Source organism: Melospiza georgiana, chromosome 9, assembly GCF_028018845.1.
Source record: "Melospiza georgiana isolate bMelGeo1 chromosome 9, bMelGeo1.pri, whole genome shotgun sequence".
In the NCBI taxonomy this organism is placed as follows: domain Eukaryota; kingdom Metazoa; phylum Chordata; class Aves; order Passeriformes; family Passerellidae; genus Melospiza; species Melospiza georgiana.
In genome coordinates, this window is record NC_080438.1 from 17,777,195 (window position 1) to 17,803,054 (window position 25,860).

Genomic DNA, 25,860 nt, shown 5'->3' on the forward strand with positions numbered 1-25,860 from the left:
TGTTTTCTTCCTACTTTGAAGAGATACTTCCACCAGATTCTGCAGGCATGCACTACTTCACTTGTAGCATGACAAAAGAAAAAACAGACTGAATTTTAACTTATTTTCTGGGGCTTGTTTTGTGTCCAGGTAGGTTTCAACCAGGTCAAGGTAACTGATATATGTAGATAATACCAATACAATCACATGATTCTTGAAAGGAAAATGGAAGGATATGCAGAATAATGGCAATACTGTGCATGTAGAATTAGCTTAGTTATTATACAGGTTTATTTTTTTTAAATTTGTAGTTATCACTAAGCCTTATGAGATATCTCAGTTTTAGATTTTTTCTGATTTGCAAGAGAATTTGATGAGAAGAAATGAAATGTTGACATAGCTGTATCAAAAAGCTGACCTCACAAGAAGTATTCAGATTATCCAATGATTTATTTATTGCTTTCAGAAAATACATCTGATATCTAATGTTCACTATGCCCCACAAAGCTGCACTGCAATGAAAACCTAAGCTCCCATGGTGTGCATTTTGTTGTAGTTTTCATATTTTGTTGTCGTTTTCAGCTTGTCAGTGTTTGTTTCTTTATTCACATTTTGAGTTGTACAAGATGTACAACTATTTGTTACACATAACAGGTAAGTTTGTTTTAAATAAGTATTTACTAATAAAAATTTATTTACGACTGTATAAAAGAGCTTGTCACCTGAGGCACAAAACATGCTTGTTCCCTTGAACATAGGTAATCAGGAGAAATGAGACATTTCTTGCAAGTGTCCACCCTTCATCCCTCAAATATCTTCTGCAGTGAGCTGGGTGACAGTTCCCAAAATAGTTCGTAAAGCCTGAGCTGGATTTTCAGTCCATGTGGAATCTGAAATAGTCAAGGCCTATGGGACAGACAACCCAGGAACAGTACTTGCTAATGGAAGGCTGTAGAACTGTGAAATAGAAAATAAATGCTCATTGTGGGTGTTCAAATAGCATTTGCCACAAAGCACACTCCTGTGGTTAATCATGTAACTATAGGAGTTGTGGGAGTAGAATAAAGTGTCTGATTAACCAGTTTGTCATAGATGTTGAATTTGAATGGGATTCATGACTTTTGTGTCACTTCAGGCAACACAATAAACTGTAGGCTTTGAGGTGCTCCTTCAGAAACATCCTCCAACTCAGAAGCCCCTGTGCATTTTTATTTCTGATTCAGATGCCACCTAGCTGGCTTTGGAAGACTGTGTCACTTGTGGGAGGAATGAGTCTGGTCAATACCCCAGTCCCTCACCATGCTCAACCAGGCCAAGAGTGTTTTGTGCATCTCCACTTGCCTGCGTGGCCCTGAGGTTTCTAGAAGAGAACACCTGTGTGAATGTGTACCTGGGCTCTCACTGTAAATCCATGGTGAAGCTGGCTGCAAGCCTGCAACTGTTCAGGTGATTCAGCTGCATTTTGGGATTGACTCCTTAGGAAATGCAAAAGTTCTAGCTGACCTGCACTCCCATTCCCCCTGCTTTGCTTGGAGGAGTCTGTGGCTTTTAATTGTTCAGATTTGGCTGTCATTTACCTTGAAAGATAAAATATTTACTGATGGCTTATGAAATCTTTGTTCATTTAAAAATATTCCTGGTCATTGTGACCAGAGTTGAAAGGACACACTGTTCCTCTGATTTATTTGAATAAAAATATTTATATGCCATATATATAGGTTTTCATTAGATTGTTAATGGGCTTTGGTGCACATAGGAGTATAATAGCAAGGGGATATCTGTCTGGATCTGCTGTCTGCAGGGGCAGCTGGAACCAGTGCTCAGGGAAGGGGAGGAACAGTGTCAGTGTGTGATACTGACTCTGCTAATTGGGCTGCTATCAGCTAGATAACAGTTTGGGTCAGGTGCCAGGTCAGCATAACCTGGGCAAATTCAACCTAGTCTATGGCAAGACCAAATATCAGCAGCCAGCAGTGACACAACCTAGGAAATGAAGTAATGTGTTTATTGTAAAATTATTGTAAGTGATCTAGTAAAAACTTATTAGGATAAGTTGAAACTTTTAAATAATTCAGCCAAGGGCTTATGAGATAATCAGTGAGATGCCAAGGTATGACTTGATTTCTGTTATTGAATCTGAAGAGAAAGTATGATTGCAAAAAGGGAAGTGTTTACATTAACTGATAAAAAACTTGAGAATTCAGCAGAACACAGCCACGTGTTCCTGTGCTTCCTTCCATAAAAGTCTCACCATGTCTGCCACAGCCCCATTCACCTTCACTATGAGGGGAATCATCCTTGCACTAGCGCTCACCCTTGTAGGTAAGGCTACATATCCCTGCTTCACCTTTCTTTTCCAAATTTTCCTTAAGTTCAGTGGCAGTGATGGGATCTAGATTGAACATTACTTATCTGGTTTTTCATCTCTTTTTGTAGGTAGTCAGAAGTTTGACATTGGTAAGTAAATTTCCTTCTATAACCTGTTTTCAGTGAATTTGCTGTTATTTCTATTTATTAGAACATGCTTACAAGTACTGTGAAAATGGCTGTTATTTCCCTCAGAGCCTGGATTCAGTAGCAAAAAGACCTATGTGTACAGTTATGAAGGCTGGGTGTTGAATGGGCTTCAAGAAAAGAATTTGGCCAAAGCTGGCGTGCGCCTGAGCTGCAAACTGGAGATCAGTGGGCTGTCGGAGAACAGCTACCTCCTCAAGGTACTGCACCTCCTAACTGTGCAACAGTGAGCTAAAATCACAGCTTTAATTGCATCTGCCTGATGTGGGGTGTAGGAAAGCTGCAGGAAACACAACTGGAGGCTTATCACTGTAAGTGTCAGAGAATGAGCGGCAAGCTGCTGTTTCAGAGGGATGGGTCACTTACCTGTGCTCCTTGTGGAAGTTGTTGGTAGCAGCTGTTCCTCAAGACTTATTGTAAATACAGCTGCTGGGGGTTTGCTAGAAAATGGAAAACTAAAGACATTTAAACTTGCTCTAAGATTTTATTCTAGTCTTAGCACACATTTCCCACTCCTGTGGGAAGCCAGGACTTTGGTATGTAAAATCATTGTCACGAAGGCAACTAATAAAAATAGACTTAAAAAGTGATAAAAGCTAATGATAAAAAGTGATTCATTATAAAGGAAAGATTAAAAAGTGAAAGTCATGAAAAAGGACTGTGTAATAATGTTTGGTGTTTGAATAATGCAGTAAAAGATCTGTACATGTGAAATCATGTCTCTGCTGATGTCAGCAGTGATAGGAACTGGCTCAATTCAAAATAAATATGCTTCAGAAATGTACTTTTACCCCTTTAATTCATTTACAAATCAGAGGTTCTTTTTGGAATACTCAATTCAGTGACAGCTGTCACCAGTTGTATTGAACTGTAGATCTTTCAAAACTGCAGGCTAGGGATTGCATTTCACACTATAGACTGTCCTGAAATTCTTGTATGGTGTGCACCAGCCTGTGCTCTGAGGCACTTAAGCTGACAGTAACTTTACCAAAGTTATTGAAATTGCTTCTTATTGACATTGTATCTCAGTGTTTATAAATATATTGTTCATTGCTTAAGTATTTTGGTTGATTTAAATAAGTAAAAAACATGAAGCAAATGTAGTAATTAGTTTAGTCCAAAAAAAGTTTTATAGGAATAAGTTAAAATGAAACATTCTAAAACTGCAAAATTTTTTTACATTTAGAATGGTATAAGCTTTTTAAATGCTAAATATAAAGCAGAATATTTATTATAAGGCTGACAAAAAGGGACACTTTATTTGATATGTTAACTGCTTCTGTAAGATAAAATAGTACTATTGAGCAGACAGGATTTGCACTGGTTTTACAATAGTGTAAACACAAGGCAAAAGAATAAACTGCTCTATGATTTTCTAAGCCTACATTTGGAAGAAAAGAGTATCTCACTAGTGGTTATATTAATTTCTTCCAATATGTTTGCATATTTAGTACCAAAGGGGTTTTATTCACCTAAGTATCTTGATTTCCTCCCAGATCCGCTCCCCACAGCTGGAGGAATACAATGGCATCTGGCCCAGGGACCCATTCACTCAATCTTCCAAACTCACCCAGATGGTTTCCTCATGCCTTACCCGGCCCTTCAAGTTTGAATACAGCAGTGGACGGGTTGGAAACATTTATGGCCCAGAAAACTGCCCTGATACTTGCATTAACATCGTGAGAGGAATACTGAACATGATACAAATAACCATTAAGAAGTCACAGAATGTGTATGAATTGCAAGAGGTGTGTTTCTTTCCATTCTAAAACTGTTTTGCTGAAAGAATGTGGATTTTTTTCTCTTTAGCTGGTCTTCCTCTGAGTTTCTGTCTATCTGCATCTACTTTTGTGTGATTGCAGTAAGAAAAAGGTGATTTTTATTCATATAGAAGTAAATGTGTGCATGTGTGTTCAACAAATTACCTGGGCTGAATTCTTTTTAAGTCATATGTCTTTAAGTCTTAACATGCAGTTCTTTGGAGGAAAAGAATTATTATCCATTAGTTTATTTGTTATATGGCTTCCATAATACAGCTATATGATCAATTTTATTTGTTAATTGTTGATATAAAGTGATTACTTTTTAAGTTCAAACTCCATCCCCTGACCGAGTATTGCTCACATACCTATTATTTAGTTCAGTAGGAATGATTGTATGTAATAGTAGCAGATTCATTGAGAGTTTTCATTAAGTAAAACTTCTCACACAGTGAAATCCTGATATAATTGGGAAGTCTCATTTTCTGTATTCATCTGCCAGGCTGGGATTGGAGGTGTTTGCCATACAAGGTATGTCATCCAGGAAGACAAGAAGAACAACCGAGTCTCTGTGACCAAAACTGTAGACCAAAATAATTGCCAGGAAAAAGTGGTGAAGAGTCTTGGAATGGCTTACGTCTACCCCTGCCCTGTTGACATGATGGTACGTGAGATGTGCAAAGATCTTTCTAATTACAAACACGGCCACTGCGTTCCCATTTATTCACTCTTTGGATCTCCCTGTTGTCCTACAGAAAGAAAGGATCATCAAGGGGACTGCAGCTTTCTCCTACAAGCTGAAGCAGTCGGACAGCGGTGCCCTGATCACAGAGGCTGGGTCTCAGCAGGTGTATCAGATCTCACCCTTCAGTGAACCCACCGGGGTCGCTGTCACGGAAGCAAAGTAGGTGGGACGTGGGCTTGCTTCACAAAGTGAGAATAATTAGAGGTTCTATCAGTTCCCTTCACCCCCAGCTGAAGTGAAATGAGAATTGGGCTCCACAACTGTTAAATGGAGATGTGTAATCACACTTGGAGTTTCCACAGTCCAAAAAGTTCAGCAAACCATTTTCTATTTGTACCCTGATCAAACTGGCATTACAATTGCATGGAAGAAAAGGGGAAAAGCTGTTTTGTTCACTTATACCATAAGAATGCTACTTTGCTGCTCTGTTTGTTCTGACCAGGGGCTAATTTGTAGTGTCAGGAGGAAGATAGTGTCTGTAGAAATAAGACCATTCCTAACACCAGGTCAGTAGCTCTCGTTCAGCAGACAGTGGTTTTGCTTCTCCTCGGAAACAATTTCATTGTAGATAACTCCAATGCCATTTTTTTCTAGATAGAAAGCTTTATTCATTAGCAAAAGGTTTTCTTTTGATAAGAAATTTTTTTAAAGAGTGAGACAGTTACCATCTTAGTATCACTGAACAAACAAACAAGAGTTGGCACATGGGTGAAGAGAGATAATGCCTTGCTCCTGTGACTCTTGTCTCTTGACAGACAACAACTCACCTTGCTGGAGGTGAAGAGTGAATGGGGGAGCTCCCCAGACATCTCCATGCAGAGCTATGGAAGCCTTCAATACCAGTTTCCAGCAGTACTGCCACAGATGTCAGTGCAGCTCATCAAGACCAAAAACCCTGAGCAACGGGTATTTTTTCCAAATTGCTTTCCTAATTAAAAAAAAAAACAAAACAAAACAAAACAAACCTGATCATAAATTCCATAGACTGTAATTATGCATGCCCTCTGTCTTGTGTTCTGTACTAGATAATTGAAACACTGCAACACATAGTCCTGAATAACCAGCAAGATTTCCATGATGATCTCCCATACCGCTTCCTGGAGCTCGTCCAGCTCTGCAAGCTGACAAGCGCCGACACCCTTGAGTCCATCTGGAGACAATGCTCAGACAAGCCCCGCTACAGGTATTTCATTGTACCAACCTATAAGAAACTCTTTTGGTTTTGTGACAACTGGGAGCTAAAATGGAGGATTTTAAAAATCTCTCTGCAGGCGGTGGCTGCTGAGCGCAGTCTCTGCGACGGGCACCCCAGAAGCTCTGAAATTCATCAAGAGCAGAATCCGCAGTGACGACCTCAGCTACCTTCAGGCTCTTCTCAGTGTTCCCTTTGCTCTCCATTTCACAAAAGCTGATGAACACACTGTTCCAATAGCAGCAGTGAGTAAAGCCACGTGAATCTTTCCTGTCTCACAACGAAAGGAATGATAATCAGCAACCTGTGATTAAGTACATTAGAGGCTGGATTCTCCTCTTGTGTACACTAATTTTGTGGAAACATTGACCCATGAATTTTTTTTGGCATAGCATTTATTAGAGGATAGTTCCATATCTTCATTTCTCTATATTGATGTAAAGCCCTTTTCTTATAAGAGCTTCTGGGAATAATTCCCATTTTAGTTTTCTGGGCTCACATGGCATGCCTTCTACAGACAAAACTTTGTCCCTTTAATCTCTTACTTCTGAAACAAATTATGATTGGTGTGTTATGTCACTTGAGCAGCTCTTTCAATTACAAACTAATCCATGAAGTGGAAAATGCTGCAGGAAAATATTAGTGCAAGCATCAAATACGTTGACACAATAATGAACCATTAATTCTGAACAGGATTTTTGCCATCTCTAGCCAATATTCTTAAACAGGAAAAGCAGAAATGATGGGAAAGTGCATCATTAATATTATTGAGTTGCACATTTTTCTGGAGGTATTCCATTTATACATTGATGTTTATCCATAATCTTAATGTTTTCAGTGTTCAGTTAACAAAAATCAAAATGTAACTAGGCGAACTTATATGTGTATAAACTAGCGGGGAATTAAGCTTCTAACTAAAGCTTCCAATTATAATGTCTACAACCTACTTTAATTTGTTTAGATAAGAAGAGTAATCATTCTGAAATTGATCCCTTTAAATAAGATCTGATGGGTTTCCTGCTCTGAGAGCTTTGTGAAGCACTGTGTTAAATGACTATTTTTTTTTTTGTTCTTCTTCACAGGATTTAGTGACAAGTTCTCGAGTCCAGAAAAATCCCTTGCTTCAACAACTTGCCAGCTTGGGATACAGTTCTGTGGTGAATAGATACTGTTCTCAGACCTCAGCTTGTCCTAAAGAAGCTCTCCAGGTAGGCAGCTTTTTGCCAAGCTTTTTTTTTTAATAGCTTAATAATGTTCATCATATTAGCTTAATTCTTTGATATACAGTATAAAAAGGATGACTGGAAGTATAAATACACATTTTGTAGGTTTTCTTCAGAACAAAAGCATCAAATAACTTTGTAAATGTAATCATTTTCTTCATCATTGAAAACACAGTTTTTTCACATTGCAAGGGTGAAATCCTGAGAGAAACCAGCATTAAATGATTTTTATCAAAGCCAGTTGCTTTATTGTGGTGGGCTTTTCGGTGGGTAAGGGGGACACTGTGGACAGTCTATAGATTAGAGAAGACTGAACTGTGCTTTGTTTGCAGCCCATCCATGACCTGGCAGACGAAGCACTCAGCAGGGGCCGTGAGGACAAAATGAAATTGGCTCTGAAGTGCATTGGCAACATGGGAGAACCAGCCAGCATCAAGCGCATCCTCAAGTTCCTCCCCATCTTTTCATCCAGTGCTTCTGATATCCCCATCCACATTCAGATTGATGCCATAATGGCCTTGAGAAAAATTGCTTGGAAGGACTGCAAAACAGTATGTAGGATCTGGTAGATTTTCTTAACTTAGTGAATTAGATATGTACCCTAAGTGTAATGGTTTTAATGGCACCGTGTGTGGATTCAGTTTTTTCAAAAAAAGATTATTTTTAAGAACAATACTACACAGTTTTACATTTAGCTGATGTTTTCTGCTAAGATGTAATGATAATTAGTCAGTAGGAATCTTCCAGCAGTGATGTTTTTCTCGTCTGTTGTAACCAAGTCCTGTGTTAGTTATAGTGGACACTTAGCCACCTAAAAGTCAGACTTATAATTTAAATTGCCTCTGTAATCAGGAGGAGAGACACTTTCTGTTAAACTCCTAGGCCAAATGTCAGCATTACTCTGCCTCTTTTAGACCCTTCCCTTGAGGCTGGGTGAGTCACCACTGACCCCACACCGAGGTTGCTGTCACAGAAAGTGTAGCAAGACTCCTGCCTTTCATATGGTTTAGGTATAGGACCTATATGAGAAACCATTCACTCAGACTGTCTTTGGTGAACTGCTGAACCCTTTTAAAACTGGTCTAAAATAATTAAGCATACTCACTGCGTCAGTGGAGTTGTTTCAAACAATGAATCGCTCTTATTATCTACATTTTTTTCTTCCGTAGATGTTCACTGATGTTTGAATATCAGTAATGTACAAAGCAATGCTGGTGCCATTTGGATTGTCATGGGTTGATAGATGGACATTTATTTCCATTTCAGTGGTTTCATGGGGCTGTTCCACCACGGCCCCTTCAGTTATATTAGTAGTTATGTGGAACCCTGCAGTAAAAAAGATCAGGAAACTTTTCTGCAGGGATAATGATCCCCTCTCCCATATTTTCTGTGGGTTAGATGTGGATCCAGATTGCAGAATGGTTTCAGTTATTGTTAATTCCAGACCCTCTTTTGTCTGTGCAGGTGCAGGGATATCTCATCCAGATCCTGGCTGATGAGTCGCTTTCCCCCGAAGTGCGGATGATGGCTTGTGCTGTTATCTTTGAGACAAGGCCTGCCCTTCCCTTGATAACAACCATTGCCAACGTGGCCATGAAGGAGAGCAATTTACAAGTGGCCAGTTTTGTGTATTCCCACATGAAGGCTTTGTCCAAGAGCAGGTTGCCATACACCTACAACATGTGAGTAGAGGCAGCAACAAAGCAGGTGCTCTTGAGCAAATTATGATCTTCTGCATGTGCTGACAACTGAGGTCAGTTGATTTACTGACAGGAGCTTGTTTCTGGATGTTATTACCTTTTTCATTTTGTTTAGATCTTCAGCTTGCAATATTGCCCTTAAGCTGCTGGCCCCCAAATTGGACAGGCTGAGCTATCGCTACAGCAAGGTCATACGTGTTGGTGGCTACTTTGGTGAGTAAGTGTTTCAGGAATCAGGAAACTTTCACTTCAGAAATCCATTCCAAAAATATTAAGTTCTTTGCAGAAATATGGCATTCTTTATTTCAGTGAGAAATTAAATTGAGATTTATATGTTTACAGTAGCCATTTAATAATTTCTGCCTAAACAGTTAGAGTTTATGTAATGATATATCTTAAAGTTGGCGGTAGAAAAAGCAGCAGAAATATGATCTTGAATGGTAAACAGAATGGTTAGAAAAAAGATGTCTCTTGTTTTCTTCTGCCACAGATAACTATAAAGTTGGTGCTGCTGGAGAAGTCCTTGTTATGAACAGCCCAGGAACAATGTTCCCATCAGCAATCATTTCCAAGCTGATGGCATATTCTGCAGGGTCGGTGGCTGATTTGGTGGAGGTAAATATTTACCTAAGTCAATAATAAATCAAATTAAAATTAAAACTCCTCACAAAGTTTCCTCTCTGTAAGCATGCTTCAGACTGCTCCTTCTCCTGCTGTTTTGGTAGGCTGGTGTCCGTGTGGAAGGCCTCACAGATGTCATCATGAAACGAAATATCCCATTTGCTGAATATTCCACATACAAAAAGATAAAGGAGATTGGAAAAGCTGTAGGTATTTTCAGTAATACATGTGGGTTATGTGAAAAGGCATTGGTGATGCTTCTCACTCTAGCTAAGCCTTGTATCAGGAAGTTGAAGGAGTCAGCTCAAGTATTTCTGTGAATGAGAAATGTGCAGTGGGGACTGCAGGGGACATTTGCCATGGCTGCAATGGCTTCTGCCAGTTTTTTCTCTGGCTCTGCCTCCTCCCCACCTCAGAGATGGCTGCAGGAGGAGCACAGGAGGGAAGGGCATAGCAGGCATTGCCGCACAGCGCGTCACGTGCCTGGCAGGCTTCCTACTCCCTCTCTTCACCTACCTCACCTAGTTTACAAGAATATACCTTTGCCTCTAAGAGAAAAGACTTTTTTTTTGCAGTGCTTTCAAACTGGGTTTAATGGTACTAATGGCTCAGACCCTGTGTGTGAATGTTACTGTATTGGGATACCAAACATTTGTGGGCATCTCAATGGTGGGAGAAAGTGTGAATTAGTGCCACAATGCTATTTACAATTGGAAATCTTACAAAGGAAAAGGGCAGCTTGGCCAGTGATGGGTTTAGTTATGGGTGGTTTAGGATGAGTTATCATTTATGAAGTGTTCTGTTAAGAAACTTTGCTTGTGCCTTTATCTGTTCCCCAGCTGCTGGGATGGAAGGAGCTGCCAACAGAAACCCCCTTGATATCAGCCTACTTTAAACTCTTTGGCCAAGAGCTGGCCTACATCAACATCAACAAGGAGGTGCTGCAGCAGGCCGTGAAGGTACCAGGGCCCCTGCTCTCTGTGCAGCACTGGCCAGCGTTCCAGCCCCCCGTGCCCACATTCTGCTCCCTGTTTCCCCACAGGCCGTGCTGGAGCCCGCAGGCCGGAGCACGCTGCTGAGGAGGGCGGCGGCCCAGCTGCGCGCCGGCACCGCGGCCCAGTGGACGCAGCCGCTGTGGCTGGGAGAGCTGCGCTACATCGTCCCCACGGCCCCCGGGCTGCCCCTCGAGTACAGCTCCTACAGCACGGCCCTGGCCAGGGCTGCGGCCAGCGGTGAGCAGGGAGCGGGCACGGGGGGACAGCGCCTGGGAGAGCACGGAGAAAGGAGGGGAGAGCCAGGAGGTTAGAAATAGAGCTGGCTTGGGGATTGGAGAGTGGGCAGTGAAGGTGTTAGAAGAGAAGGTGGGTGCACTGGTTTGTGCATTGAGTTTGAAGGGAATGAAGAGAGAAGAGGTGAGATGAGAACCTGGGAAACCAGAGAGAGAGAGGCCACAGCATTCAAAGCCAAAAAACCACAAGAGCTGCCTGGGGAGTTGATGCAGACATGGGTAGAAGGGGGTGGTTCCTGAGAGGTGCTGACACAAGCTAAGGGGGAATCAATGTTGATTTAAAAAGAGAAGAAAATGGAAAACAATCAAAAGTGCACTGTTAGTAACATTAAGAAGGAGGAAGAGAAGAGGGTCTTCTGACTCCCCATGTTTCTGAAATTTTAGTGTCACACCAATTATCAAGCTTCCAATTTGGGTCAGGTCTTCATTTTCTTAGTATATTTTTATTTCCATTTTCAGTATGTTGCATCAGAACCTTTGCCTACATAAAAAGCTTCCTCTGCATTTTCAGTTTTCTTCAGAATCATGAAAGGTTTCATGTACCCCAAAGTCTGTCTTGTTTTCCATCTGTATTTACTGTACTAACAAAAACACTACTCCTACTGGAAACTGCTTATGTTTGACTCCTTTCTTTCATTTTTACAATGTTTAAATATTGTTCTTGCATTTGCAGTTGATGGAAAGATATCTCCCCCTTTAACTGGAGATTTTAGACCTTCACAGTTGCTGGAATCCACTGTGCAGATTCGTTCTGACATAAACCCCAGGTATGGCAGGTTTTTGAGGCTTTCCATATGAAGGAGGTTTTCAAGGGAAGGCAGAACCTCGTGGGTGAAAAGAGCACCTTCCTTACACCTGACTGCTGCACTCTGTTTCAGTCTATACATACAGAAATTTGCAACAATGGGTGTCAACACAGAATACTTCCAGCAAGCTGTGGAAATTCAAGGCAAGGTCCTGACAAGAGTGCCAATCAAGTTTGATGCTAAGATAGACATGAAGCTGAAAAATATTAAGATTGAAACAAATCCATGCCATGAGGAAACTGAGCTAGTGGTTGGAAGGTATGGTAGCATTACTTCAGAATATTTTGTGTTGCTGAAGCTCCACAAAGTTCACTATTGAATGACCTCCCACAGAGGTCTCTAGAGAGGCAGAGTGACTCTTCAGTGTGTAGCAGAACCTTTGGGATAAAGCACAAAGAAGACAAATACAGGAGCTAAAAATCAGAAGATACCTGAATTATTTAGCAGTGTGATTTTTATATTAAATTGTTTATTATTTTGTGTTCTTATTATTTTTTATTATTTTATTGTCTTTTAAGGATTTTGATTGATGTGTTTGGAGGAATATTTTTGATGTTTTGGAACTTTTGTTGAAATTTATCTAGAGTTTGAGAACTTCCTGCAATATAAGAAAATTATATTTGTCATGTACTCTTTTTTTTTGTTTTCAATAATATTTATATTTCTAAATTCATATATAATCCCTATGTTCAAATATCTTACATCTGTGCTGTCAGATGATACTCAGAAGGATGTATGAATCCAAAGACAAGGGGTTGAAATAATTTACTGTTCTTTGCATATATCTCAACAGACATAAGGCTTTTGCTGTATCAAGAAATTTAGGAGAGCTAGGTGTTGAAAAGAGAACTGCAATTCTCCCAGGAGATGCTTCATCAAATATTGTGGAAGAACCTTTCAAACCATCAGATAAAGCTTCCAGTGAAGACTTCACAAAGGTAACCTATTTTTTTGGCTTACACAGTAATATTCACCCTCTGTGCACTGGATGTCTGTAGTTTCACTCTTGCCTGTGACAGTCCCAGTGGCACTCACACCCTCATCTCTAACGCAGCCAGCAGCTGACAGCGCTCCAAGGAAACGTGCCCATGGCTCTCAAGAGGATCTTGGCCCCGTGGCAGGAAGGAAAGCTCACAAACGAGACATTTGTGTCAAGCTGCAGCACCTTGGCTGCCAGCTCTGCTTTGCCAGCAGGTCACGAGATGCCAGCTTCCTGAAGAACACCTATTTGCACAGGCTGATCGGAGAGCACGAGGCTAAAATAGTCTTGATCCCAGGTAAAATACCGAGCATCTTGGGCTTGTCAGTGCTGTCTGAAGCAGTATAACTCCCTAACATGTGCAATTGGTGTGTAGTTGAAACAGATGCTGCTATTGACAAAATTCAGCTGGAGATTCAAGCAGGATCCAGAGCAGCTTCCAAAATAATTAATGAAGTAAATGCAGAGTCGGAGGAAGAGGGTGAATCATCTCTGTATGGGGACATTCAAGCTAAACTGAAGAAGATTCTGGGCATTGACAATGTGTTCAAGGCAAGTGACTGGGTATGGCAGTGGGGAACGTTTTCCCCTAAATGAGGGCAGGAATTAGAGGTACAGTGTGGGGAGCTGGCATGGCAAAGAAAGGCTGAGGCTGCTTTGGAAGGTGCCAGTGCCCCAGGCTGAGGTATTGCTCCTATGGGGTGCATCCAGCAGGGTGGGCTGGGCTGGGCTGGATTTCAGCTGGATGGAGTGGATCTGAGGGAATTCTGCAGTTTCTGCTGAGTGAGGCAGGGAGATGGAGGTGGTTTTTTTCCTTGAAAAGCTGGTGTGAGAACCCAGCTTTGTCCAACACCCACAGAAGTTTTACTTTGCAAAAGCAGGACCAGATGTATTCTCTCTTTTGCACCTCTTGGATTGTGTTTGCAGATTGCAAATAAAACACGACACCCGAAGAAGCAACCTGCAAAGAAAGAAAACACTGTGCTTACAGAGCTTGGGGCAGACCCTGACACAAAACATCCCTCCAGCTCATCTTCTGCCTCCTCAGCTGCCTCCTCTTCCTCATCGTCTGCTGTTTCTCCTCGTCGTAAAGCGGCTGGCGATGAAGATGAGAATAATCAAGAAGAGCAAGCGAAAAACAAAGATGCAAGCAGCAAGAGCAGCAGCAGCAGTGGCAGAAGCAACAGCAAGAGTAGCAGCAGTGAGAGCAGTAGCAAGAGCAGCAGCAGTGGCAAAAGCAGCAAGAGCAGCAGCAGTGACAGAAGTAGCAAGAGTAGCAGCAGTGACAGAAGTAGCAAGAGCAGCAGCAGCAGTAGTGACAGAAGTAGCAAGAGTAGTAGCAGTAGCAGCAGAAGCAGCAAGAGCAGCAGTAGTAGTAGCAGCAGCAGTAGCAAAAGCAGCAGCAGCAGTAGCAAGAGCAGTAGCAGCAGTGACAGAAGTAGCAAGAGCAGCAGCAGCAGAGGCAGCAGCAAAAGCAGTAGCAGCAGCAGCAGCAGCAAAAGCAGTAGTAGTAGCAGTAGTAGTAGCAGCAAAAGCAGCAGCAGCAGTAGTAGCAGCAGAAGCAGCAGCAGCAGCAGGAAGTCATCAAGTCATCACAGCCATGGGCATCACTCGAGGCATGTGAATGGCAGCAGCAGCAGCAGCAGTGAGTCACTGAGCCACCACAGCCATGAACATCATTCAGGACATCTGGAAGGTGGCAGCAGCAGCAGCAGTGCATATTCCAAAATATGGGTAAATCAACTGATGCTACTAATCACGCTCCTGGCTTTGCATGACAAGTCAGAACATTAGGAGATGACCAGTAGATTTTAGCAACATAAAATTGAAGAATTTATTCTACAAACACACCTGCAATCATTGGCACAGATGTCTGCTTCATCTCAAAAGTTTTCACAAGTTTGTTGAAAATTTTGCTACTGTCGGGAAATGGTGTTTTTGACAATTTGCTGTCCATAAACATTGCATATTTCTGTCTTAATTTTGCAGTAGAAACATTAATACTTTATATAAATTACTTCATGTTGACAAAGGCAATGCAAAATTATGTTCTTGTGAGTAAGCATACAGGACTATGTATGAATGATAATCAGTAAATTTCTTATTTAATTTCCAGTTCTTAGATTTTCATACAATTGCAGCATTTCTTTTCCTCTGAGACTTCTAATCTTCTTGTTGTTGTCATTTTCAAAGGAAGCTCATGCGATTTATCAGTACCGCTTTAAATCAGCACACAGACAAGAAGAGGTGAGTTTTTCTTTCCTCACTAAAAGAAGTATGGAATCTGTCAAGAGTCTAATGGAGATTTTAATGGCAACTTGTTATCTTTGTTGAGAAAAATTACAGTACTGATAACATTAGCACTGTGGCGGTTCTTCTGAGATGGGTAAAGACAGAGAGCTGTTACCTTTTGTGCTGTGCACATGAAGCCACTTGTGGCTCTGCAAAGGAGCTACAAAGCCTCTTGCAAAACAATAAAACAGACTGGAGCTGCACACTTTGAAGGAACCATCAGAAGCCTGATTCATTTGATTGGCTTTGATCACCTGGTTTCTTGGGTTGGAATCACTGAGGTACACGAGGATAGTGATGGTGACAAATGTAGAAAGATACCTTATTTTATAGTATTTTGGTTGAGCAGATTCTTACTAGGGCATGAGCCAGCCAGAGCAGTGTACTTGGCACTGGTGCTCCTCAGAAAGCAACATTTGAGCAGTGTGTGTCCACTCAGATGCTCCTTTCCATTCAGTTAGTCCATTCAGTTCATCAGGCCTGTGCAGAATTTCTGGTCTGTCGCATTGAGTAAGAAGCTGATTAAATCTGACTTGCTTTGGTCCATTGTTTTTTCATACAGGGAATTCTCATCTACATATGGTCCTTAGGGACTGTGAAGAGCCAGATATGTTTGGGGAAACAAAATTTTTCAGAGTTAGATCCTATATAGTAAGCAGGACAAAGCCAAGTGCCATGAGAGAGAGTATTGTTCAGGACTGCCACGTGCAATTTCTTCATACATGCTTTAAAGTTACCCTCTTAAGCCTTTGTGGTTTGATTCTTTTGGGTTTTTTGGGGTTTTTTTGCAGGTCCCAAAAGGAAAACTCCCAGATGACCAAACTGACAGCTCACATTCCTCTGCCAGATCCAGTCATGCCACATCTCGAGCTTCATGGGTTAGTTGCATCATTTTTAGGGGGTTTTGACAGCTTGGAATTATCTCAGAGTGGCTGTGCACTGACAGTAATTGTATATAGTAATAATTACAATAATCACGGGAAGGGAGAAATGCCAACCTCTTGAGTCTCAGGTATCAGTCAAGACGTGCACCATAGCTCCCACATGCACTTTCCCCAGCAGTGAGGACCCTTCTTTCTTTCATCACAACCCTTCCCTCATGGAAAGCCCACCCAACAGATGCCTGCAGAGACTCATTTTGTGACCTCTGCAGCCTGGAGGGAGATTGATTGAGCACTGCAGTGCCAGTGTGAGGACATTGATGGTAGCAAAAGGCATGTTCCAGAGGGGCATGGAGCACCTGGGCTCCTCACCACCAGGCAGAGGAGTGCAGGCTTGAGAACGATGGAGAGAAGATAATGAAGGTCATGATGCACTTCAGGCTGTTCTCCAAGGGAAGGGGTTCTTGATGTTGGAGAGATTGTCCTGGGTTATATTCTGTGCTGAGTTGCTGTGCAAACACAGAACCTGACTGCTCCACAGAGCTCACAGCCCAAGTGTGAGCAGAAAGCCAGCACAGGACCCAGACAGATAAACAAGAGGAGATGAGTGGGGATGTTTCTGCTGTGGGAATGAGTGACGCATACCACTGACAGCTGATGTTCAAACTGAACCGCTTGCTTTTATTCACAGGCTGGATACTAACAATGAGGCCCCAATCATATAGTCATTACTGTGTTTTAATTATATGACTATTTCCATGGTATCAGCTGTAGCTCAGGAAATGGCACAAATTTTCGCTCATAAAAACACAGTGCTAAAAGCCATCTGGCATGCAGAGGCACGTGCACATTAGAGACATGCATGAGGTTTTATAGGCATGTATATTTGTGTGATACATATGCTGGTATATATTTGTGGTTCAGTTGTTTATTTTTTCCATTTATCCATCTAGATCTTGCATCTAAAATGTTCCATGGTAACTCTTCTATAATTATATGTTTTGCATACCTTCTCCCCCTTCCTCTTAGCCCAAGTTTTTGGGAGATGTTAAAGCCCCAGTGTTAGCAGTTTTCCTGCATGGCATCCGTGATGATAAGAAGATAGGAGGCCTCCAGCTCGTGGTGTATGCTGATACTGACTCCATCAAGCCTCGCATGCAGGTATTTGTGTCCAACCTCACAGATTCAAGCAAGTGGAAGCTCTGTGCTGATGCTTCAGTCCACAATGCTCACAAGGCAAAGGTAAGGCTCAAAACTGGCTCGTACAGCTCTGCATGCATCACAGGAATGCTCCAGGCACTAAAAAAGGAACCATTGTCCCTCCATCACAGGCCTACCTGAAATGGGGACGGAATTGCCAGGACTACAAGGTTTCATCTGAGCTGGTAACTGGGCAGTTTGCTGCCCACCCTGCTGTACAAGTGAAACTGGAGTGGCCTAAAGTTCCTTCCAGCATCAGATCCGTGGCAGAATGGTGAGAATTGAGTCTGCAGTGACACTTGTTAACAATGCTGGTCAACTGGGAAAAATCAGCATCTGCACACAAGGTTCTAATGGCTTAAGTCCTGACTGATACTTTATTCTCTGATCTGTCCAAGTACTGCCTTTGGACATAAAAGCTGAGTGGGATTACATCTCATTTTAACGTACAGTAACTCTTGATATTTGCCATAATTACTGAAAACTGAGGAACAGATCCTTTCACTGAACACTTGATCAGTAGAGCAGAGAATGGGTGTGAGGACATAACCAGGGATCCTGCAGACTATTATGCTGCTTACACACAGGTGTGAGACAATCTAGCTGGGATGTGTGCAGCCTTTTTTTTCCTCCATCTCACTAAATCTTTCTGATTTGAACTTTTGAAGGTTTTACAAGTTTGTCCCTGGGGCTGCATTTATGCTGGGATTCTCTGAAAAAGAGGACAAGAATCCTTCTCGACAAGCCAGGGTGATCGTGGCTCTAACTTCTCCAAGGACTTGTGATGTTGTTATCAAGCTTCCTGATGTAATTATGAAATATTTTTATCACTCTTCTATCTTATTCCTAGTAGAAAAATGTAACTGTTTAATTACAGTGGGTCAATTCTGAGAAAGAAAAATTAAGTTAGCATCAGCTTGGGTGCAAATGATGAAAATTGCTTTTATATATTTCGATCATTATATTTCATAGATGTCCATATAGTGATTCTTTTTATGGAGAGAGACGTGGGTACTCATAATGACATGAGTTTCCATCTGTAGTATCTCCATAAGTGTTCACCTCCTCAGCTTTAAAAGGGAGCAATTCATTCTCTCCCAAACAATACCTGAATGACTTCTCTCACACCATGAGAGAAAACTGAGCAAAAGCAAAAACCTCATGGACAACGAGTCAGATGATTTATGCTCATGTAAATTCTTTGTAATGAAAGTAGAATAGGAAAAAATCCTAGCTGTTTGCTGGCATGGGTACATTTTGAATGTGCTTTTGAATTCCTTTTCAGATTACCCTCTATGAAAAAGCCATGAGGCTTCCCCTGTCACTCCCTGTAGGGCCAAGGACATCAACGTCAGAGCTGCAGCCTCCCAGCTGGAATGTCTTTGCTAAAGCCCCTTCTGCAGTGCTCGAGAATTTGAAAGGTCAGATCTAACTGGGTTCTGAAGCATGACAACTTCAGTTTCACAATTCATTTGGGCACCTTGTAAATTTTTTTGGCATTGTTTATCTGAGTTAATTAGGAAATGTTCTGTAATAATGTGAGGATGGTTCAACTGAGAGAAAATACTGTGCATGTAGAACAGAAATCATCAGCATTTCAGGGATCAAGATACCAATTATCCAAATTGATAAAATTTTAAATTTCTGTCAATTATTTTTCTGTTAGATAGAAGAACACATTTTATATGCCTTTATGGGTGCTTACTAGCCAAAAGTCCCTGTGAACCATATGAAAATATCACATAATGGAACAAATACAAAGCTAAAATACTATGGCACTAAAAACAAACCACACAATTTAGTGGCTTTCTCTCATGGAAAACAAAAAATAACACTTTTTTTTTTTTTTTTTTTTTTTTTAACCAGCTCAATGCTCAGTTTCCTACAACAAGGTCTCGACTTTCAATGAAGTTCGGTTTAACTACACAATGCCAGCAGACTGCTACCACATCTTGGCTCAGGACTGCAGCTCTGACCTGAAGTTCCTGGTGATGATGAAGAATGTAGATGAATCTGTGAACTTGAAAGTGATCAACATCAAGATTGGCAATCAGTAAGTAACTTCTGCCAGATGCTGGGAGCATGAGGGACCTCCCTGCCCACATCTAGCATGAGAGGAGCTCCAATCTGAGCTTCCCTGCAATGGCCAGCAGCCCATGGGGTTTCAGCACTCCCCTTATTTATTTTCCATGCATATTGAACACGACGCTGATGCTCTTATCCAGCATCTTGGGTGACGAGAGTACCCCTGCTGTAATTCAAGCATTTGAAATGAGCTTGTGCTCTGAGCAGTGATACTGAGTGAGCAGGAAGCGCTGTGAGTGTGTGAGGGTGGCACAGGCAGAGTGTGAGCACTCTTGTCCTTGCAGTGAGGTCGACATGCGCCCTGCCGACGGACGCGTGCAGCTGCTGGTGGACGGGGCTGAGAGCCCAGCCAACGTGTCCTTGACATCTGCTGGTGAGTGGTGCAGCACGGGCTGCTCAGTGGCCACATGTGCTGTGGGAGAAAGGAGGAAAGAGACGGAATCTGTGAAGGAGATTTGATCAGTTTGTATTCAATCCGTGTTTCTTTGGTTTTAAGGTAATATTTAAGAATATGTACTTTACTCATTTGCAGAGGGACACTTAGAAAGATTGGTTAGAGTGTGAAGCTCTTGAAGTAGCCTAAATAAGCAAGATATAATTAGCAGGAAGATCCCACCTTTTTGTACAACATTGCAGGTCCTGTTGTAGTTCCAAATTTGAGAAGGGTTTTGGCTATGCTATCAAATTTTGCTTGATTAAAAAAGTAGAGCTTTTCTAAAATCCACTACATGTGACTTGTATATTGATGTTTTTCCTGATTTGATTTGTAGGTATAAATTTGGCTTGCATTCTGCCAGGGATAGGTATGGAGAGCTGGTGAAACAGCCTGCTTGATTCTCCCAAAATGAGAATAGTTTGTTTCTGTGAAAAGTACAGGAGGACCTTGTTTCTTCCTGTGTAGTGAGGGGCTATATACAGTGTGGGTATTCTGACTGAAGAGCTGTAATATATGAATTGGGCTAAATCTTGCTGAAATTGGGTTAGCATGTACCAGTGCTGAGCTCTGTCCTATTTGTTATGTACTTGGGAAGTGATAACTGTGCCAGAAATGGCTCCAGTGACAGTCAAGGTGTTCCTCATATTTCCATATTCCAATGCAGTGCACTTGGAGCCTTGTTGATCTGCCCAACTACAGAGCTACTACAGACAGCTCAGTAATAATTTATAGACATAAATGTGATTATATTAATAACCCCAAAAAACTTAATAGGTCTGTGACCATTAACATTCTCTTCCATCCTTTTGCAAGCACCCATTTTCTACATATGCCCATTTCTACATTGCTTTCTTTTATATTTGTGTTTCTTGAATAGGGTAAGTGTGGAATTTTGAAGAAAAGAACATTTTAGAAACATGACAGTTGCTTTTTTTCTCTCCTGAAGAAGCGAAGTTTGGTCTGGTTTTGTTTTGTCTTTTCTTCTAGGTGCTTCTCTGTGGATCCACAGTGAAAATCAAGGGCTTGCACTCCTCGCCCCAGCCTATGGCATTGACAAACTGTACTTTGATGGATACACATTCAGGGTATCATTCTCCCTCTTCATAAGATTAAGAAATTTCCATAGAATTCCCTTAAATCTGTGTGTATGGGGGCAAGGGTGTACAGTGGCAAAGGCAAGTGTGTGCAGGGCACAAAAAACCCCAGAGGGAAGATGATGCTACAGGATTGCACAGTTCTGCTCTTTATTTCTGGGTGTGAGAAATGAGAACCTTTGATCAACACAAGTATTCTGTTCTTGCAGTACAGATGTGTGTTGGGAAGTGGGTCTGTGAGTGTACACACACTGAGTCAGCAGTGCCTTTGCAAGAAAAATTAGTTTTCAGCTCCTGACACTGTTCTTGCAGCTGTATAATTCTTCAAAACAGCAAAAATGCAGCCATTCCTGTTAGATAAATGAGTGGTTTAAAGTCTGCACAGAAGTTAACATGAAGCTGGAACGTAAGGGGTTGGTAAACAGTTTCATGTCTGTCTCTTGTACCATCAAAATAACCACCAGAAAAAAGCTTCAGCATATTAATAATAGTCTAGAGCATGAATAACTCAACATCCTAGACTGGCACAGTGGGTTATGAAGGCTGTATCAGTTACAGATTCTGCAGCCCCACAGGAGTTTGGCATCTGACTGTCAGATCCTTTTAAATTCTTATCAAAGAGATTTTAAATGTTTGTGCATTAACTTGCACTGGAAGGGACCTGCATAGCAAAAGTGTGCTCCACAGGTATTACATTTTTTTTAACTTGAAATCTCTCCTCTTCTTTTTCCTCCAAGATCCAAGTTGCTCTATGGATGGCAGGGAAAATGTGTGGACTGTGTGGAAAATACGATGCAGAATGCGAACAGGAATATCGGATGCCCAATGGATATGTAGCTAAAGATGCAGTGAGCTTTGGGCATTCTTGGATTTTGGAAGAAAGACCTTGTAGAGGAGGTATGCAAGCTCTAATAAATTTAATATAATATTACAGCAGTTGTTCAGGAATAGTGGGATCTGTTCAGAAAATTTAAAATCCATATATATTTTGGGAGAAAAAAGAATATTAGGAGATTCCTTATTAATTTAATATATTAAGTTTTAAAATTACTTGCAAGTTGAGAAAGAAATAAGAAATCACAGGTTAAACAAGCCAAAATATACAACTTAGTTAAGTTCAAAAAATAATATGAATCAAAATCTTTGTTTCAGTTTTGAAGTATTTTAAATGAGGATCAGAAAGAGGATAAGCTTCACACACAATGCTTTTATTCAAGCACAACTCCATTTTCTGGACATCAATTTTCAGCAATTAGTCCATCAAAAATCGGATGGGGATTAGTAGTTATTACCAGGGCTGACCACCTGGTTTTTGAACCAGTGCAACCTGTCAGACAAAGCATTCATGTTTGGTATGTACAAAGTAGATGAGCAGTCCAGGGATTTAATTACATGGTTGAAATTAAAAAGCTGCATTTTAAGTCTTTCATAGATTAGGATCTTTTGGTGTGCAGCTCTCACTGAGGCTATGATGCAACCTCACACCACAGTGCTTGAGGAGAGCAGGCACGTTGCATCTGCAGAGACTTGTCCTGTGGGAAGGACATCCTCAGTCCCTGCAGATGGCTCGTGCATGTCTAGCTCAGCATTAGCTGTTACCCTTCCATGTTTTTGTCACAAATTCTGGACAACAAACTTGCTTTAGATGGCTATGGAGTCCACATGCACATCCACAAAAATATTCCTGTGGCTGGTGGTGAGCACATTCTGCTTCCATTTAACATATGGTGGAAGCTGCTGAAATTTGAAGACATAAAGCTTATATCTAGGAATAAATTGTGGTATGTTTAGCTTCTCACATGTAACTGCTTGTCCTGGGAATCCAAAATGAGATCAATATTCCTTGTTGGCAGCAATGACTGTTGCTCTCTCTCTGACCAGTTCTGTGTCTGAATGACATCGGTAATAATGCAATTCTTTAGTGATTCATTTCATTTGGTCAGAAATCTCCTCTTTAGTTCCACTGCTGAATATTCAACATTTTAAAATGTGGTTTGACAGCTATTCAGTAAAGAAAGTTATTGGTCACAGTTTTGATGTATGTAGTAGTGGAGTGAGGAATAGAAGGAGGTTTGAGGCAGCTAGGGCTAGTACGCCTCCTAGTTTGTTCGGAATGGATCGATGGATTTTGGATGGATTTTCAGTTTACCTTGAAAAATGTTTATTAGAAAGTACTTTGTTTCTATATCCTGATCTAGAAGCAGACCAGTTGCATTTGAAATTAGCTTTCCAGGGCTCCATATCCAACAAGCTGATTCGAAAGATTGATCAGCCAGTAAAGCTTCTTCATTTATGACCAAAGCACAGTTTTCACAGAGGGGAGTTTGCAGACGGGCAGTGTGGGCAGACGGGTCCTTTGGGGGGGGGTCTGGAGCTGTGTCCCGTGGTCACAAGGCTGTCCCCCCCGTTGCAGCCTGCAAGCTGCGGCACGCCTTTGTGAAGCTGGAGCGGGCGGTGCAGCTGGCCGGGGTCGAGTCGCGCTGCCTCTCCACGGAGCCCGTGCTGCGCTGCAACAAGGGCTGCGCCCCCACCCGCACCGCCCCGGTCACCGTGGGCTTCCACTGCGTCCCGGCAGGTAAGGCAACACCCATCCCGCTGCCCAGGAGCTGGGCAGGAGCAGCAGTACATTGTCACTTAGTTGTTCCGCTTGAAAAACGTCAGTGCAGCACGGCCGTAGGTAGGCATGGACTTACTGCCCTATTGACTGAAGCCCTTTCCCTGTTCTGTTAATAGGCAAACATTCCTTCAGTGAGGGAGATGGTTCTCTGTCGTACATTTAATGGTTTTCATTGTCCTGGGATGTAAAATCTAAACTGAATTCTCCTTCGTGGTGCTTAGGGCTGGCAAAGTAAGGGCAGCACAACAGCACAGTCAGCCCTGGGATTCGGCTGAAAAGCTGTGTACTGCAGCCTGTGCAGGCTGAGCCATGGAGGAACAAGCACAGCACCCCAAAATGGGGATCCTTGCCTTGCATTTTTTATAAATCACTGCCTTTGGGTGTGATCCTACTTCACTGAGCTGATTTAAGTACTAGAAGGGCAGGTGTGGACAGGATTGTACTAGAAGGGCAGGTGTGCATACAGGTCCAGTGATATAGGAGGATTTATTTTCTATACATGTATTGTAGATTATAAGACACTAGATAAAATAGATATAGATTATATAGAGAATAGAGTTGTATCTGTTTTCCAAGTTTTTTTTTTTTTTTCTTAAAGATTGTAGTACCCTTTCCTAAGTGTATCATTAATAAAATTCTTCATGGAAGTAGTAGCTTTCAATGTAGAATTGACTTATTAATGAAGTGGATTTCCTGGAACATCTCTGTGTGACTTAGACAAATATGAATATGTAAATCAGTGAGGAACAGCCAAGCCTGCTGTAATTAATAACTAGTGCATGGTAATGCTGTAGCTTGCAGAACTACTTGTCAAGTAAACTGTTTAATTTTCATTTCTTGTTCCCCATCAGATTCAGCCACCAGCCTGACAGACAAGCAGATGAAGTTTGACCAGAAGTCAGAGGATATGAAGGACACTGTTGATGCACACATAGCATGTACTTGTGAGAATGAAAACTGCATATGAAGCTGTACCTGTGCAGCATAGGAGAAAACAGAAACACTTTCATGTTTTTATTGTGTAGTGTAAAAAACCTTGTCTTAAGGAATAATAGATACTAAATTAAGTACTTAAGGATCTTGTATGGGGAATCTTTCCAAGTAATTTAAAGTATTAAACTTTATTATTGTAGAAACTGTTATGATTGCCCATAAATATCTGATTTCATAATAAATCCATGCATGGAAAAAATTGTGAAGGTTTCCTTATTTCACTGGTGGTGGAAAGAGGTCTGCATAGGTTCTCCTTATCCCCCATTTTGTAGACTTCTTGAGTTCTGTGCACTGGGGTTCTGTTCAGGGCCACACTGGGAATTGGGTCAGCAGGACCTGATCACCTTGGTGTGATGCTGCACCTCTGCAGCAGCCACGCAGCTGTGGAGCTTGGCCAGAGCTCTGGGATGGGCCAGTGCTGCTGCAGGGAGCAGCAGGCCCAGGGAATAAACCTGAATCTCGTGTCCCTGGGCAGGGCTGCTCTGAGGGAGCCAGGAACACGTTAAGTTTCTGGTGTGCCATGTGCAGAAGCCATGGTGAATTGGTGTCCTGGAGCAGGCCAGGGTGGGGCACACCAAGAATCATCAGGCACATCAAGCACAGCACCTGCCAAAGGCTCTGAACTGAGCCAGACCTGTGCACTCAGGGGGAGATGCCCCAACCTCTGTGCCCAGCAAGAGTCGTGGCAGCAGCCACCCCCAGTGGGCTCTGCCCCAGGTCAGTGTGGGCATGGCCAGGGACGAGCTCATCTGCCCTGAGCAGTGCAGCCAAAGGATCCCAGCAGACCTGGAGGGTGTTTTCTGCTTGCCTTGAGGCTCTGTTTGCAGGCTGGGTATGCACACTGGGTGAATGGGATTTTGAGAACACTTGAGAACATTCTGTAAAAATTGTGTTGTTTTGCTCTCCCCAGCAGCTTTTGCACCTTCAATGGATGCACATACCTGAGTTTTCTTGTTTGGGTATCAGTTTTATAGTTCAGAAAGGTAAAATCCTTAGTACCAAAAGAAATCTGTTTGAAAGGTCTAAATATACCATTCTCTGCAGTTTAGATGCTGCCATGGTAACCTGCACTGCAGAATGCTGGGGAGCTGGCAGCAGCAGCAAAGCCATGAGCTGGTGGTTTGCTGCGTGCCTGGAACTCACACAGGGCGGTGATGGAAAGCACTGATTTCCAGGTAACTTCAGGCTGAATCCAGCAGAATCCAGGGCTTTATGTGGCCCCTGTGGACAATGCTGGCACAAACTTCCAGCTCCAGTTGGGGCAGCCCGTGGGGCTCTTCTCTTCCCAGCATGCCAAGGCTGGAGCAGAGTTTTGGGGGAATTGTTTTCCAGCAGCCTCAGCATGCAGGTGTGCTGAACCCCAGCAGCACTGCCCTGGCAGGAGAGCCTGGGCGAGCATCAGCCAGGGCAGCCAGAGCCTCTGTGGGACTGCAGGCCAGGTGGATGTATGTGTCC

At 42.1% G+C, this 25,860-nt stretch overlaps 1 protein-coding gene across 1 annotated transcript; it reads left to right on the top strand.

The window, feature by feature from the left end:
- The first annotated feature begins 2,231 nt into the window (after nucleotides 1-2,231).
- LOC131087178 (vitellogenin-2-like) lies at nucleotides 2,232-24,584 on the top strand. The gene is made up of 35 exons (XM_058030630.1): nucleotides 2,232-2,301; nucleotides 2,416-2,436; nucleotides 2,542-2,693; nucleotides 3,990-4,241; nucleotides 4,756-4,917; nucleotides 5,009-5,157; nucleotides 5,754-5,904; nucleotides 6,024-6,181; nucleotides 6,270-6,435; nucleotides 7,273-7,398; nucleotides 7,746-7,964; nucleotides 8,878-9,095; nucleotides 9,229-9,326; nucleotides 9,604-9,728; nucleotides 9,839-9,940; nucleotides 10,574-10,693; nucleotides 10,777-10,966; nucleotides 11,696-11,789; nucleotides 11,901-12,086; nucleotides 12,622-12,766; nucleotides 12,883-13,105; nucleotides 13,184-13,359; nucleotides 13,735-14,541; nucleotides 15,001-15,054; nucleotides 15,891-15,977; nucleotides 17,010-17,222; nucleotides 17,312-17,454; nucleotides 17,849-17,987; nucleotides 18,466-18,601; nucleotides 19,047-19,233; nucleotides 19,550-19,638; nucleotides 20,689-20,786; nucleotides 21,533-21,692; nucleotides 23,209-23,370; nucleotides 24,264-24,584. The coding sequence occupies exons 1-35, from the start codon at nucleotides 2,232-2,234 to the stop codon at nucleotides 24,377-24,379; spliced, it is 5,694 nt and encodes a 1,897-aa protein (XP_057886613.1). The 3' UTR covers nucleotides 24,380-24,584.
- The last annotated feature ends 1,276 nt before the right edge of the window (nucleotides 24,585-25,860 follow it).